General features: G+C 32.0%; 2 protein-coding genes across 2 annotated transcripts; both read right to left on the reverse strand.

Annotated features, from left to right (window-relative positions):
* Nucleotides 1-1,471: 1,471 nt before the first annotated feature.
* Nucleotides 1,472-2,624, reverse strand: LOC136978332 (protein kinase C, brain isozyme-like; the record flags this gene model as incomplete). Its single annotated transcript, XM_067274040.1, has 5 exons — nucleotides 2,548-2,624; nucleotides 2,360-2,435; nucleotides 2,152-2,289; nucleotides 1,998-2,077; nucleotides 1,472-1,546 (listed from the first exon to the last, which is right to left on the reverse strand). Coding segments are annotated over exons 1-5 (420 nt in total), but the record flags the coding sequence as incomplete, so codon positions are not given.
* Nucleotides 2,625-2,626: 2 nt separating this feature from the next.
* On the reverse strand, nucleotides 2,627-4,068 carry LOC136978337 (uncharacterized). The gene is made up of 6 exons (XM_067274044.1): nucleotides 3,962-4,068; nucleotides 3,830-3,884; nucleotides 3,524-3,688; nucleotides 3,245-3,448; nucleotides 2,928-3,022; nucleotides 2,627-2,853 (listed from the first exon to the last, which is right to left on the reverse strand). Exons 1-6 carry the CDS (start codon nucleotides 3,973-3,975, stop codon nucleotides 2,700-2,702), a joined length of 687 nt encoding a protein of 228 aa, XP_067130145.1. The 5' UTR covers nucleotides 3,976-4,068; the 3' UTR covers nucleotides 2,627-2,699.
* Nucleotides 4,069-16,616: the final 12,548 nt, after the last annotated feature.

Consider the following 16,616-nt stretch of genomic DNA (forward strand, 5'->3'; position numbering starts at 1 on the left):
CATTATAAATAAATTTATAATAAATAATTTAAAGAATTTTATGTGCATATTTTGCTAAGTAACTACTATTAATAATTTATAAATATCTGCGAAATTAATGATTACAAGTGTTTTTAATTATCAACGGGGTTGTTGTACTTTGTAATACTTTAAAATATAAATTCGAAATTCAGGAAAATTAGAGCAATTTTACATATCCTGGCCCCATACCACACCGCTCACTCCTAAAGAAAGTATTTCCTGTGGTTCAAATTTTAATATATGAAGTGGTGTCGAGCATCCTGAGCCATCACCAAATTTACAAATTATAATCGTATACACCATTTACAGCCGACTTGTCTCTCGCTTATCGAAACGCGTGTGAATGGGCCTCTCTACGACAGAAAGAACCTGCTATTCGACTCTTCCATTCGGATTTCGAAGCCTAGTTCGTGTGCATTCGCCAAATTTAGCAACTTCTGTTAAAATTGGGTAAGAATCTCTCTTTCTCAAGACGCTAGAATAAGCCTACCTGTACCAAACACATATACTCTCACGTGTGATCCTGTTCTATCGCTCTCTTTTAGCATATTAAAACACTATTTCTAACATATTTTTTTTTTTTTTTTTTTTTTTTTTTGCTTTTATCTTGGTGTCTCCATATTGTTCAATGACAGATTGAAGCTAACCTCATTACTAATATTGTCCATAAGGTTCTCTATAACTGTATAACGTTGAAAAATTAAGTGTTTATGCACTTAATTTGTGTTTATAGAAAAACAATATACAAAGTTTATGTAATTCCGAATCAGTTTATTTTTCTTCGTGATTTTAAAAAATAAAAAGTTCTAAACTTTTTGAAAATTATGGAAATTTTTATTAGTAATTTATATCTGATTTAAATCACTACAATCCTAAATGTCAAATATCGTGTGTAATTTCGTCACTAAAATTTAAATGTCAAACTAATTTGAAATCTTCACTTGTCCATAAAAACAGAATAAAATCGAGAGTTCAAGAATGTCGGAAGAACAATCGAAAACTGCAAAGTATTTCAACGTTATTAACATTAAAAATGTTCCTCAGTGATACTTTTTCATGTGTTCTTGCAGAGAAACTTCGTCGTCAAACCTGACTTGACACACGACACATTCCATTTCATATCGATCGGTTCTTACTTCTGAGAACAGATCGAAAGACGTCGATAGTTTCACATCTGTTTCGAAGGCAGCGTCTTCGTGAATGTCTTCAGGATCGTGTGATATGTCGCTTGTCAATCCAGAAATGTAATAATGATACAAATAATGTAAATATAATAGGCTATATAATACATTTTTAAAACAAAACCAAGTAAAATTGACACATTCTTTATTCAAAAGCTTCATTTTCAGTTTATTCCGCTGAAAACCTTAAGTCTGAAAATACAAAAAAAAATCAGTTGTTTTATTTCGTACAATGACATTCAAATGCTATATTGGAAAATAAAACATACTATTTTGGGCCAAGGCACTCGATGAAAATACTCGTGTTCCCTTATATTTGCTTCTAAAGGACGTCTATACGGGTCCTGAAATAATCAAAAACAAATAATAACTGATTCAAATTTACTATTCGAATTTCGAATATTTTCCTCTGTGTGTTATTTCGGATAAAACAAATGTTATTAAACTAATTGGCAACACGTCATTAAAAAAAAATATAATATAAATGTATTAGTCCGTATCTGCCCATATACTGTGATGCCTTTTTGTGTATTTCTTTTATTTTTTATATTGTTGTTGCTTTCGTGTATTTAGTATATTTTATTTTAGTATTTATTTGTTAATTTATCTATTTCTTCGTTGCAAATTTGAATATATAATGACCGAACGTACCATTTATTAGAATTTTGAAATACGTTCGAATGCCAGTTCACATCAGTATGGCCTATTCCATTAGACTGAAAACGTTTCTCTTCAATTACATAAACTATTCTAAGCGATAGAAGGTGTTAAATGCCTTATTAAGTATAAAATTACCTTTTGCAATAAGTCGTTAATGAAATGTCTGGCTTCATCCGATAATTCAGCAGGATACGACACCTTCACATTTAAAGCAGCTGCAAACACATCTTAATAGTAATTATCTTATATTGCTATTATTATTATTAAATTAACAATTTTGATACATTACCTCTTATCCAATTGTAACGGGGCAATAAATACACGTTCTCAATATCCAACGCTTCTTTCACATAAATCTCCAGAGGGGTTCTTCCAACCAACGCTTGAAATAACACGATGGCGAAAGCCCACCAGTCACAGTAGGAATCTACAAACAATACGTTCATTAGTACATCCAACAATATGATACGAGCAAGTGTGAAAATACAAGCCCCTACCGTAAGGCTTCCTCTGGAGAATTTCCGGACACAGAAATAATAACGTTCCACAAAAATCTCTTGGATTTCGTTCGTACTGAAAAAGGTAATAATAAAACAGTCAAGAGATCGTTAAAAAACTACAATTCAGGAATTTTACAATGTTTATTTTATATATGTAATATATTTTAATATATATTATATATTACTGTGGACAGACCGAAATCAATTACTTGTGCACCTTTGTACACATCTAACATAACGTTGTTTAAACTAATGTCTCGATGTATTATTTCTATTCAAAATAAAAGCATTATTTCGCCACTCTTTACACATTTATGAACTAAATAAGCAAATACATTTACAGGAAATAATTACCATTCGTATGAATATACATAATGGCAGAGGCCACTTGAGCGGCAAACACTTTTGCTTTGCTCTTCGCTATAGGACTATTCTTTTGTATAAATGTGGTCAAAGTTTCTCCCTCAACAAAATCCGAAACAAAGCAACAGCTGAAAAATAAAACTTATTATCTCACAAAGCACAAATTATTATAAATAACTCAGGTGAAAAGAGAAAAACTTACACTGTGTCAGTTTGGAGGAACCGAATGAATCTGACGATATTCGGATGGGCGGACACAGAATTCCAAACGATTACTTCTCTCCGGATTTCACCAAACTATAAATAAATGAATGATAAATACACACAAAATATAAATTTATAAATAATACTAATGTAAATTCATAAAGCATTGATTACTCTTATTCTCAATGTACTGATTAAGAGAATTATTCTTTTTAATATATATGTATATTTTATTCGTGATTAGTTTGTATATTCCAGAAATTGTTCTAAATCCCCATAATGTACAGAATATCGATATTTATTGTTAAAGAATACCTGATTAGAAAAAGAGAATTCCTTCTTTACAACTTTTAAAGCCTTTTTCTTTCTGGAGTATTTGGTCTTAACCAAATAAACAATCCCAAAACTTCCACGTCCAACTTCTTTAGTAATTTTGTATTTGTCAATATAGTGTTTGTCTTTATCAAAACAGTCGTGTTCCTGCTTTGAATCTGCGAGTTTCTTTACCGATTCGTAAGTCTACAAAATTATAAAAATGATTATTTATTTACAAAATTTGCTGACGGAAGGAAGACAGAAAGAACGAAAACTTACCTCCGAATCAGAAATCTCGCCTGAAATGCAACAACATAACAAGAATTTATAGAAAAAATTTCTTAAAACTCCCATAAACTTTCTATTTTTCGGGTTATTTGCTTGCAACTGCGACTCGTCTTTCTTCGAGGAGTCACATTTTGTTGCAGGCGAATCTTTGTCATTCTACAAAACATCAAGATAAAAAACATCAATGTTTGCAACGTTATCGATAAGAATGTTTTAAAAAATTAACCAAAAATCTTCCTTATCTTAATCTCCTCAAAGAATAATTCCGATTTTCTTACAGAGAAATCAATGGTTTACCTGAAATGGGTAATCTTTATTTTCCTGAACACTCGGTTCAGAATCTTCTCTCCTACTATAAAGGAAGTCTATTAATTCATACTTCATATTTAATAATTCGTATGAATAAACACAATTACTGATTACATTTACCTTTTCTTCTTCATTTTATTTCTGAAAATTCGCAACACAACTTTTTCGGCGCAAGGAAACGTTCCACTCAACAATAGCAACTCGACAATTGAACTCAAAGGTATTGTTGAAAATTTATTGTATTAATGACGCCATAGAGTGTGATATTAATAAATTTTTTATATTTTTCATCTATGCTTTGAGAAGTCATTTTTATGACACTTGTTGTGGGTCGGGCCATATACACAATGGGCAAAGTAATGGAAGACTGCATTCTTCACGTGCAGGATGGACCATTTTCCAGAAATATTACAGTTTTTAGTCCGAATTTGAATCGCTCTTGTCACTTTAACCGCTCAATAAATCCCCCGTCACATTTTACTCTTAAATACTGCCAATTTGGAATATTTATGATTTCAATGGACTTTTCATTTACAAAAATCTGTTCGTGGTCTTAATAATATGCCACTTTTGGTTTAAAGTTGAACGCAGAAATATAATTTGAAAATTTTTAAACGAAAAAGATAATCAGAAATTAAAAATTGTTCTTTCATTCGGCCTATCGTTGGGGTTGAGCTCAAATGAAGTCGTCAACGGTGGTGCGTAGAAAACATCCGAACTCACCGCTATTTTATATGCGCTTTTTCTGTTGAGCCTATTGAAGAGAGTTGGCCTTTCACAGCAGAGAGCGTGGGTCTGCTACGGGCAAGTGCAGTTCTTCAGAACTGTCTTCAGTTACAGAATTGGACAGATTTCTGGTTTGTTTCCCGTGCAGTCTGTTCTGAGAGCACTCTCGAAGATTAAGGCATACTAGCCTAATCTCCATCATTTCATCACTAGAACAAGAATATTAAATTTTGTTTATTTTTAGTGTTTTCCAATAAAATATATTGCATGTATCCATACGAAATATTGTGTGTGTCCCAGAAAGACAGTGTCAAGTCTATTTTTTTGGTCCTACCCAATACTGAACGTGCAATCGTTGGGCATGATAATACATGTAAAATCTGCATTTTTGACCGCGATTTTGCATCTTTAACATTACGATTTTAAAGGTTTAAATGAGGGTAACTTATTCTCGAAAACGGAGTTACACCGATGAACAGATATAGATACCTACGTGGCAAAAAATTAAATACACGAAATTTTGATGCAAACCAGAAGTCATGATATTTCAATTCCATAATTTTCTTCCTGGAACGTGTTAGATAGAAGACCTGGCACAACTCTAATGTTAAGGAAAAGTATTTAGATTTATTTCATTTACAATATAATTAAAAATTCCATCCCAGAATTGTGACATCATAAATATATCTTCGTTTCATTTGCATAAGATTTTTTTTCGAAACCCTTCTTTCATTCATTGAGCGATTCCTAATTACACATCATTTATATAAATGCATTTAAGATGCGGATCACATAAAAGTTAGACGAGTAACACTATCAAAACGTGCAAGAATTATTAGTAATTAATTAAGCTTTAATTATAACGAATAAAATTTGAAATTAAAAGAAATCATTTTTGTATATACAATGTAAATATTATATTTAAAATAAGAATAAAAGGAATGTAAAAACAGAATTTATCCTTTCAAAATATTTTTGAATGACTTAGTAACGATTCAAGTCTTGAGCATTATTGGCACATGATCGAAAAATTTATGTTTTTTGATTTTTCTTTCTCTGAGACGTTCTTTAGGATTTTGAAATGGTCAACAATAACAATAGTTAATTAGAATTGTTCAATCTTCAAGATTCAATTACCATACTTTGTTTTTGTAAATTATATCGGAGAAATTGCAATGAAACAAACAAGTAAGGCGTGATACGTCGATAACTTTTTAAATTTCTTATTAATGATTAAAATGTATTTTATAGAAATTAAAGACAAAGTCGCTCTAAAAATTTCAGACAATCACCATATTATTTTTCTAGTGTTCCAGAACAAATTACAGACAGCCAGGCCTTCCTTTTTAAACTACTAAGCTGCCATTTTTAAAAAAGTTCTTTAAAAACACAGAAAACCAATAAAAATTTTTAAAATTTTCTTAAAATTGGAATGGTAAATCTTACGACGTCTAAATGGTTCATTCTTATGTGTTCGAGGTTTCGGCTTCTTTTTATCTACTTTTTTTAAATAGGCAGCTGAGTAGTCTAAAAAGGAAAGTCTGGCTGTCTACGATTTCTTCTGGAACACTAAAGAAAATAAAATGATGATTGTCTGACATTTTTATAGCTACTTTGTCTTTCGTTTGTATAAAAATATTTATTTATCTGACAGAAATTCAAAAAAATTAAAATGTAATTAATTCACTTAGTAAAAACCGGGATTGAACGTTCGATTAACAGTAATGAATTAATCGTCGAGTGTAGTTTATGTATTATGCCTTTGTGTCCATTATCTTAAATTAGTATTTTAATCATCAAATGATTCAATAAAAAAATGCGTTAAATCATTTGACTAATAACAACAACACATTAATTATAAAAGATGTTGGATTTTATGACATAATGTAATACGAAATGTGTATTAATTAAAATAAAACATAAGAAATGTTCAAAAGAATTTTGTTGGTAAAATGTATAATAGAAATTTCAGAAAACTAATTACACGATAAACTTACTTCTGTAACAAATTTTAGATTACTTGTTTGGCATCCTGCAGTAGTTCAAAAGGATACGTCAACTCCGCTTCTTCGGCAACTTTAGTCACATTTTCATGTTAATCATCGCTTCCTTTGTTACTTAACAAATTCTAAACTAATAATAGCTTACTTTTAAGTTTTTCGGTAATCGGCAATATCTTGAAATCTTCAAAGGTCATAAGTTTTTCCACACAAATATTCATTGCAGTTTTTCCAACGAAAATCTGGTATAATACAACTCCAAACGCCCACCAATCGCAGTAAGCGTCTGTAAACCATATTGGCTAACTTTTATTGATTTCACCAATAAAAGTTATCCAATATGGTTTCACCAATTAAAGAAAGCCATTAAATGTAAATAACATTTCTTACCGTATTCCTTCTGTTGAAGAATTTCTGGGCATAAATAGAACAGATTTCCGCAGAACTCTTTTCGATGACGTTTGAACTAAACACAATAAAATCGTCACATCATAAAAAAGTACAGCTGAAGAACAGTAAGAGGCGTACGGTACTTACTGTGCCGAGACCAAAGTCAATCAAATAAGCTCCATTGATCTTAACTACAGTATTAGGATGTTGTTAGAGCTTATATTTCTGTGAATAATTTCTATCGGAGAAAGTAAAATAATTTGTCACCCAGTGTATATATACGTAAATAAATTTATACATATAAACATATTTAGATAATCACCTTTTTTTGTTAATATAAACGATGGCCGAAGCACGTTGTGCACCGATCGTTTTAGCTTGGATTTCCGATAAAGTTCCATTTATTTCCAAGAACTTGTTGATTCTATAAGACAGTGTTTCTCAAACTTTTTGGCCCGCGACCCCCCTTCTGCACTTAAAAATTTCAAAGGACCCCCGAAGAACGAGTGTGTCGAAAAACATCCCGGAAGGAGGGGTTAGGCTCGTATTTAAATATTTATATTGTTTTTATTATTTATATGTGCAATTTATTTAAGTAAAAATTATTTTATATATTTTTTATCTCTATTATTTCTAAACATGAATCCATAGCAAATTTATAAAACATTTGAAAAAAATTGATCTGGCATCAATTTTTCAGCGACCCCCCAAATATTTTCACGACCACCTTGGGGGTCGCGACCCACACTTTGAGAATCACTGCTATAAGATATTGTTTTTGATGTTTTAATCATTGATTAGACTAATAACATTTGTTTACTTTTATCTGCTTGAAGAATACTTACTTTATTAACATTTAAATATTATATTATTAATTTTTCTTCTATATATTTATATTTTTTCATTTTATGATGAACGAATACTTTTCTTATTCTTGCATCCTTGACATTTTAAATCTTTACAGTTTTAATGTTTATTTTATCTCCTAGAATTAATGTCCTTTTATAAATTTTCTAATCTTACTAATTGAATATACGAATAATTGAAAACATATCTGTGTATGTCACAACACATTGCTTTGAACATTATAAAAACAGCCGATATTTTAATGACTTTTAAAGAATTTTATCGGAAACAAATATCTACAATGGAGTTCATTAATAGCAATTGCTTGATTCTGCTGGTAACACGAGTGATATCATTTGAACCCTGTGAGTAAAGAAGATTTCAATTCCTTTTGTTTCTGAATATTGTAATAATTCGTGATTATTACAAATAAACCCTTTCGTTCTAAATAAATAATAAAATACACTTTCCTATGTATGTGTTACTGTTTTAATTACACATTTATTTATTCAAAACTATACAAGCCATTTTGTTTCTGTCCATAAAATCAATTGTTTTATGTCAAATGTAAAAATTACAAAATCAAGAAGACAAAACATATATTTTTTTGTTTTTACATTTAATAAAATATAAACACGAATATTAAATATTTTTCAAATCAATCATTTTGATCAATTTTTGTTTTTCAAATATTCCTCCATAAGAATATCATTAGGCTTTCAAGATTGTTGTTATGATGTTTAATAACATGACTATTTTAATTAGATTTAGAATAGAACTTTTGTAAGCAATAATTAAAAGAGAGTGGCTACTCTCCGGTGTGGAGACGAAGATGTCTTATCAGATTATGTTTTAGTGAAAAACTTCGCTTGCAATGATCACAAGTGAAAGGCTTCTCTCCTGTGTGAGTTCGGAGGTGTTCAATCAAGACATGTTTCTGTGTAAAACTTCGCTTGCAATGATCACAAGTGAATGGCTTCTCTCCTGTGTGAGTTCGGAGGTGTTCAATCAGAACATCCTTTCGTGAGAAACTTCGTTTGCAATGATCACAAGTAAAGGGTTTTTCTCCAGTGTGAATCCTTTGATGATATTTTAAAGAGTACTTCGAACCGAATTCTTTCTTGCAACTGTCACATTGATACTTTCCATTCTTTTTCTTCTGATTGTTTAATTCTGTAAAATACAATAAATAAAAATATTAAAACCTGTCTAAACATCGAAACTTTCTCAAATTAATGTTAATCAAATATACAAAAATGTATATATATATATTTATAATCTATTTAATTTTAAAGTACTGTTAATGTTTTGGGTGCAGATAGAATAAAAATTTTCCTGTTTCAGGTTACTTAAATCTAGAATTTAGATTATACAAATAACTCCAATGACATCATCACAGCATACACACAACTGTTTACATCAGTCTTTTCACAAATACTGAATGCAATTTACACACATATATTTGTAAACAATTGATACAAAGTGTTTTTTGTGAGAAAAAACTTTTAGAAATAATTTAAAATATCTTCATCGATTTTTCTTTTGTTCTTTCATTTGTATGAAATGTTTTCTTTTTTCACATATTTTTCGTTCCACTCTTCTTGTGTTTTTCTGGAAACAATTCTTCGGTTATTACACAGAAATGCCTTTTATTCGTCGAAAGCGAATCTGCAAATAAAACGTTCTCTGTGACATAAGATATGAAAATGACCTCTGCCATAATTTTCTTAAACGAATTAAATATTTTAACATTAAACTAATAATTTTTAAAATTCTTCCTCCAAAGTTTCCCACCCGAAAGTACAGCTTTATAGTGTCTGAGAAAGCATGTCTCTTGGTAAAGATTTCCTAGATCTGAAAATAAGGGGAAAAAACCGAAATTTCGGTGACAGTAGAATAAGGATATCGCATACCACTAAGATGGACACGAGGTGATCATTACCTGGACATGTCACACCTACATGAGCATATCTTCACCTGTAAGTGGATGTTTTACTGGTGGGAAACAATACAGTCAGCAACTTCCTGGCAGAATTCGTACTGATTTACTTAGGTGCATGGCCATGAAGGATTCGCGCGCGGCCATGGTGCCTGGCTCCCGCTTCATCCCCCAGTAGACCACTGTCGGCACCTGTGGAAGAAAAGAGAGAAGAAAAGATCATATATATTATCTTGCCCAATACGAAACCAGAATGAATTCTGGTTTCGTATCGGGCAAGATGAAAAACACACGTTATGTAGATGATATATTAATCATATTTGACTCACAAATAATTACACCCCATGTATTGAAGATTACGCAAATAAATTGAACAATAATTTAAAATTCACCGGTGAAGAAGAACACAATCAAGAAATCAATTTTTTGGATGTCATTATAAAACGAGAGAAAACGCAACTGGTGTTTCGTAAGTACGAAAAATTGTGTAATACAAGAAAAACTGTTAATTATGAATCATATTGTTCTATAGATACTAAAAAAAAAGTCTTTATTATGAAACTGAGGAAAATAATAAATCGAACATCTTTACAAGAAGACATAGATACAAAAATAAAACAATTATTTAAAAAATATTTATTCAATGATTATCCAAAGAGTAAACTCAGTAAGTGGTATAATTTCTTTATAAATTATAGATATAATGTAAAAAACCATATAAGTAGTAATCTCTATGTAAAAATTCCTTATATATATAATCTTTATGAACGATATAAACCAGTTTTTAAGAAGTTCTCTGTATGTGTAATGGCCAAGCAGAAAAATAAATTGTCGAATGTGGTTAATGCTATAAACAGTGAAGAACAAAACATGATAAAAAAATCAACTCGACGTCGCAGGAGTGGTTTATAAGCTGTCATGTACTTGTTTACAAATGAAGTCCTACGTTGGAAAGACAGGAAGAAAGTTTGAGACACGCCTGAAAGAACACAAAGCTGCGATTCGGCTAAAAAGACAGGAGTCACCATGGTACCCACACTGTAGTAATTACCATTGTAAAATCGACAGGAATAATGTAACAATATTGTATAAAGTAAAAAACTGTTTCAAGAGAAGGGTACTATAACACTTTTGTATTGCTGAATATGTAAATTTGATAAATCAGAATGTCGGTATGAATGTGGATGCATGCTGGGAAAGAATTACCAGTACCGGTAAAGTCAACGGGTTCGTTGATGTCTAATTGTCCACTGACGAGTCTTTGTTAGCGAAATGCATTTAGAAGTTATGAATCTAATAAACAAGATATTGGTTGAAGTATAGTATCTTTTCGTTAGTCATTTGCTCGCTAGTATAAATCGCTCGAAATCGGTTACAAAAGAGTCCTTTTACTCGTATTCTAATCTGAGAATAATTTTTATTTTTAGAATTTACAAAAAGTTTTTTACTCAAATATACTTTTTAAGCAGTATATTGAGTAAAACTTTTTAAGCATCCAAATATTTGTTCAATACTTTGTCTAATTTTTACTGTTTTTTTTTTTGCAAACGCAATTACTACTTAGTTCAGGACATATTTTCATTACACAACTTAATAAATTTCTGCCAAATCTCAATATTGACTCTTCTACATTCTCTTTTGCCTTTCTGTGTCTAGGGGAATCTTGTGGTATTGGGGCGAAGACTGTTCATCCTCATTTAACAGCAGTTTGTCAATTGGCTCCAGTCAATTTGATGAACACTGAATATGATCCATTGCCAAAAGAAAAGCAACCCAATGTCTATATGGGTGATGATGTAAAATAACTATACACCAATTTTATTTAAAACTTACTGTTATATTGTCCAATAACTTAATTACCTGACAATTAACGCGAAAGAGTAGAAATATTACATTCAAATGCGATAAAGTAACGAAAACTATTAAAAAGCATCGTTAAAATAATCAAATTCCGTTATACTATGAATTAAATTACATCCATTTTTACAACTAAACCGTTAACAGTCAAAATTAGAGTTGCAGGTGCAATGATTAATATAAGAATATCCATTGCATCCGTTGAAAAATTTGTTGAAGAACGTTAGAAAACCGTTAAAGTCCGTTATAACTGTCAAAAATTAAAATTTTTTTCAATTAATTTCTATAGTAACAATTTGGTTAATGTTACCCTTGGTGGCAAGATGGCGGCCGGGGAAATTTTTCCCTACATTCTAGACTGCTACGGGAAAATTTTTTTCCCTGCGTTCGACATGGCGGACGCGTTTCCGGTCGCCATCTTCGTCTTCTATGGAGACTGCGCGTTGCGCACTGTTTCGTAATAACGCAACCTAGGAATTCCTATACTATAATAAGCTACTGTAAACCCTATTTTAATAGAAAAAAAACATTTTTTTACTCACGTTGATTGTCTGTCATTTCCCTTTTTTACATTTCTTCCCGACTTTCGAACTTTGATCTTCGTTTATTATAGATCTTTTTCCCCCCTTGTTTTGCGTCGGCTGCTACTGTCGATGACTTCTTATTTCTTCTTTTTTTACTCGCGGTGGTTGACGTTTTCTTATCCCGACCCTTCTTTGATTTCTTTGAATTCTTCTTCTTATTATCGACATTTTGAACGGGTGCAGACGGAACTGTATCGGGTTCTACACTAGCTTTTTGAGATATCCCAGATGCTAAAGCCAAAATTGTCGCACCGCATTCTAGACATAGGTAGTGCCATATGAATGACAAGATACATCCCCAGGACAGACGACCACATTTGCTTTTAAAAGTTCCTTCGTACACTGAATATTTAACTGCACACGAACTGCATCTAAGAAGACATTCATTTCTTTCGCTTCTGTAATATAATTTGCATGTCTTATCGCACGTAGAACACGTCGACTCTATCTGCTGTATACCTAATTTGACCGCAAATTTGAATGCATTATCAATTGCCGGGTTCAATCCCAATTCCGAATAATCTGTTTCCATCATTTTATAAAACTTCCTGGTAGTATATTTGGCCCAGAATGCCTTCGAACTCAAATCAACGTCGCCCATGACGTGCACGAAATTAGTAACCGCCTAGAAAAAAATATACATATTACCGAATTTAATAAAAAAAATAAATAAAACAATTCTAACAAAACACACGCACAAAAAAACGGAATTTCTTTTTGTTTTTACTCGTAAAAAATAAACTACATTTTTAGCAATTCGGAAAGAACAGACATTGTAAAAAAAAAAATTCGATGCCAACACCGAACATGCAACACACCACTGTATTCTAAACTCCCTGCGAACGAAATTTGCATAATTCGACGATCTAGGCACCAACACATTACGTCACAATTTCCAAAGAGCTCCCTCTCTCTCTCTCACGTCACAAACGCGAAATCGCGCGTCTCCGTTTCGAGGTTACAGGAAACGCCGCCGCTACGTCGAACGCAGGGGAAAAAATTTTCCCTGTCGCCGTCTATAATGAAGGGAAAAATTTCTCCAGCCGCCATCTTGCCACCAAGGGTAACATTAACCAAAAAGTTTAAACCCTTATAATTCGTAAAATATTAAACTTATTGCTATCCCCTTTAAGACATTGTTGACAAACCCAACTTCTAACTAACCCCCTAATGCCTCCACCCGCTAGACCCGATCGAATTTTACGAAATTAAAAATTAATTATCCATTCCTTCATTAGCGTACAATAACAAAATATATGTCGAACGAACCAGGATCCAGAGTATATTTCAACGGTATCCTCAAAAATGTAATGCGATTAATACTTCCAGCACAATCACAATAATTCCACACAGCACAATTTATCACATCTTTCTCATTTAGTCGTGAAATCTTTCACTTTTCCAAGACCGGTCATTTTAACTGCTGGCTACAAACAGAATTCGTTTATAAGTAAATGAATTATTGCTTACCTCCTTAACGAGGCAGAGCGAATCGAATAGAGGCCAGTTACCTTTAAAAAAGCATCCGACAGTGTTGCATTGCTGTAACAAACAATAAATAATTATTTTGAATTCAAATAGACAAGAAACATCAAAATGAGCAGTAAAGTATGGGCAACAAGATAGCCCAGGACGCCCTCTAGTGGAAGTTCTAGCAGCAGCGGTGTCATTCCGAGGTAGAAAGAATAAATTTCTATTACAAATAAAAATAATAATATATTGAATTATAGTGTTATAAATAAAACATACTGATAATTTAAATAATAGCTGAAAATCATCGCTAGGGACGCTCCTAGTGTTCATTCTAGGCATTACAGATGGCAGACATTTAAACAGTGGGATCAATGGCTTATGTTTGTGATTAACATTCGCGATTTTTGTGCATTCTTAAAATCAACATATAAATTATTCGATTCATTCATACCAACAGGGCCAGATTTCTATATGGGCATTTGGGGCCGGTGCCTAGGGCTCCCACAAAATATGGGCCCCCACAAAACTGCGTTTAAACATAATTTTTTGGGTTGTTTAAACTGAATTGTTTAAACATAACCCAATAAACTATGTTTAAACATAATTCTATTACCGCGTCAGCCTAGAGTGGTCTAATCATGAGGGCCACAGGCAGAGATAATTAAACCTGGGGAAAAACCAGAAAATTTTGTGAAAATATTTCACGTAGGTATTTTTTAGTTAAATTAAAATAATTAGTTTTACACAATAAGATATATGTATGTTTACAATAACCTTAATTTTAAATGAAATTTACAACTTTCTAGTTGAAATCTAATTGAAAGTACAGTATTTTGTGTAAATTTTCTAAATCATCAAATTTGTCTACTCTTAAAGAGGGCCCTCACCGTATTTGTGCCCAGGGGCCTCTGATTGTTAAATCTGGCACTGCATACCTAAATCGAGCGAAACGATTTCAGTAAAAATCATCGATAACTTTAATAAGCCAAATTGCATTCGGTTTAAGACTAATATCCGAATATCCATGTCATGTAATGTACTGTATTTCTGTATGTAATATTTCTATCAGTACTGAAAAGTGTGGCCTTCCGATTCATAAATAAACATTCATGTGAAAAGTTCTCTACTTGTAAAGACGTATTGTCGTATTGTGATGGCACTGTTGTAAATCACACGTCTCGTTTCGTAAGAAATTTTTGTGACGAATACAATAAGGTCGTCTGGGAAAGATGTCAGAGTTCAGTACAGAGTCAATTTTCTTAACAAATACAACAGCGACTGTGTCAATGTCTTGCGTGTGAAATTCATCCGTGTGAAATCAGCCAAAAGCCACTTAAGAACACAGGAATAAAATGCAATTATATCACTGTGAAAATTCGCTTTAACAGTAAAAAACAATATATATATATATATATATATTTCAATTAAAAATTAATCTTACATATTGGCTTCTGTTCAAGTTGAAATCAGTTAAATCAATTGAAAAAAACGGGATTTAAAACTAATGAATTACCGTATTTTACGGACTATAAGACGCACCTTAATTTTTAAGCAATTTTTTTTAAAAAAATACCTATAACACGCTACGGATAGGGATTGCAATCCAGCAGTGTTTTGAATCCAGCTGGATTTTTGCTGGATTGAAATCATTCCAGCTGGATCCAGCGCGGATCCAGCGCGGATCCGGCGTGGATGTATTTTTGGTGCAATAGTGTTATCTGTCTATCTATCTATCCTGCAATTTATGTTTTTTTAATGAAATAAAACATTTTTAAAAAATACTTAAGAAGCTTTTATTATTTAGACTGGTCACTATAAATCAGTAAAACTTCTTACACATTTAGGTAGTAAACTTAACTTTGGTTCGGTTTAACACTTGAGATAGAGATAATTAACTTTAAATGTTTAGTTAGATTATAATTATAATGTAATCTTTAAGTTAAATACTAGCAAAGGCAATTCTACTGATTAATTTATATTAATATATTATAATAATGTAAGGACGGATAATCAGTGGCTAAGTGGCTATCAGTCTTACCAGTTTTCATATATAGGCTCTACATATTAGTCTGTAGTTATTTATAAGTATATAAAACTGTGTACTGGAAGTAGAATAAGTTAAATAAACTACACCTTTATGAATCCAGCAAAATTTAATAAAATAATAACATTTTCAATCGTTTTTAACGATCTTCCTCGGTTACAAAAAAAAAATAGAACATTAAATATAGAACATAAAATGTGTTCGGAATAAATATAAAAATTAACGGAAAACGTCCAAACGGACAAAATATAGATAAATAAATAAAATAAATAGCGGAAAAAATATATACAGGGTGTTTTTTTTTAAACTGACGGTACTCAGAAACATCTGTAGAGCAATCTAACAGCCGGACTGTCGCCAAATTTGGGAGAGTGACTAAGGACGACATGGAAAAGAGATTCCGCGAAGAAAAAAGTAATACCTAAATTCGCCGGTAGAGGAAATTTGGCGCTGTTGTAGCGAAAAAGTTACCAGCACTTCACTGAAGAAAGGGTCATCAGTCGCTTTTTTCCACTTGCATGGCCGCCTCGCTCTCCGGATCTAACCCCATGTTACTTTTTCCTGTGGGGTTACTTAAAGTCCAAGGTCTATCTTGGTAGTGTCCCAAACTTGATGACTTTGAAGGACAACATTTCTCGAACTGTGATGAACATTCCTGCGGACATGTTACGTTCGGCCATAGAGAACACGGTGTTCAGGATGCAATGCGTTGTCCAGCAGGACGGTGATCACATTGAAGAAGGGAGAAGGTTATTTGCTGATTAATTAAACTTTCGTTATTACACTGAAACCTCTGTCTGATTATTCATTCGTGTGTTTGTTAATTGCAGCTGGATTTTATGCAGATTCTTAGCTGTTTCGCTACAACAGCGCCAAATCCACCCCTACCGGCAAATTTGGGTACTAATTTTTTCTT

The sequence above is a fragment of the Centruroides vittatus genome, unplaced genomic scaffold, assembly GCF_030686945.1.
Source record: "Centruroides vittatus isolate TY-2023 unplaced genomic scaffold, ASM3068694v2 contig_506, whole genome shotgun sequence".
Classification (NCBI taxonomy): domain Eukaryota; kingdom Metazoa; phylum Arthropoda; class Arachnida; order Scorpiones; family Buthidae; genus Centruroides; species Centruroides vittatus.

Excerpts from the sequence above, each read along its gene's own strand:
- LOC136978337 (XM_067274044.1), bottom strand. Across the intron at positions 3,689-3,829 it reads ATAAAGATTACCCATTTCAG|AATGACAAAGATTCGCCTGC; the intron begins GTAAACCATTGA and ends GATGTTTTGTAG. Across the intron at positions 2,854-2,927 it reads TTCCTCCAAACTGACACAGT|CTGTTGCTTTGTTTCGGATT; the intron begins GTAAGTTTTTCT and ends TTTATTTTTCAG.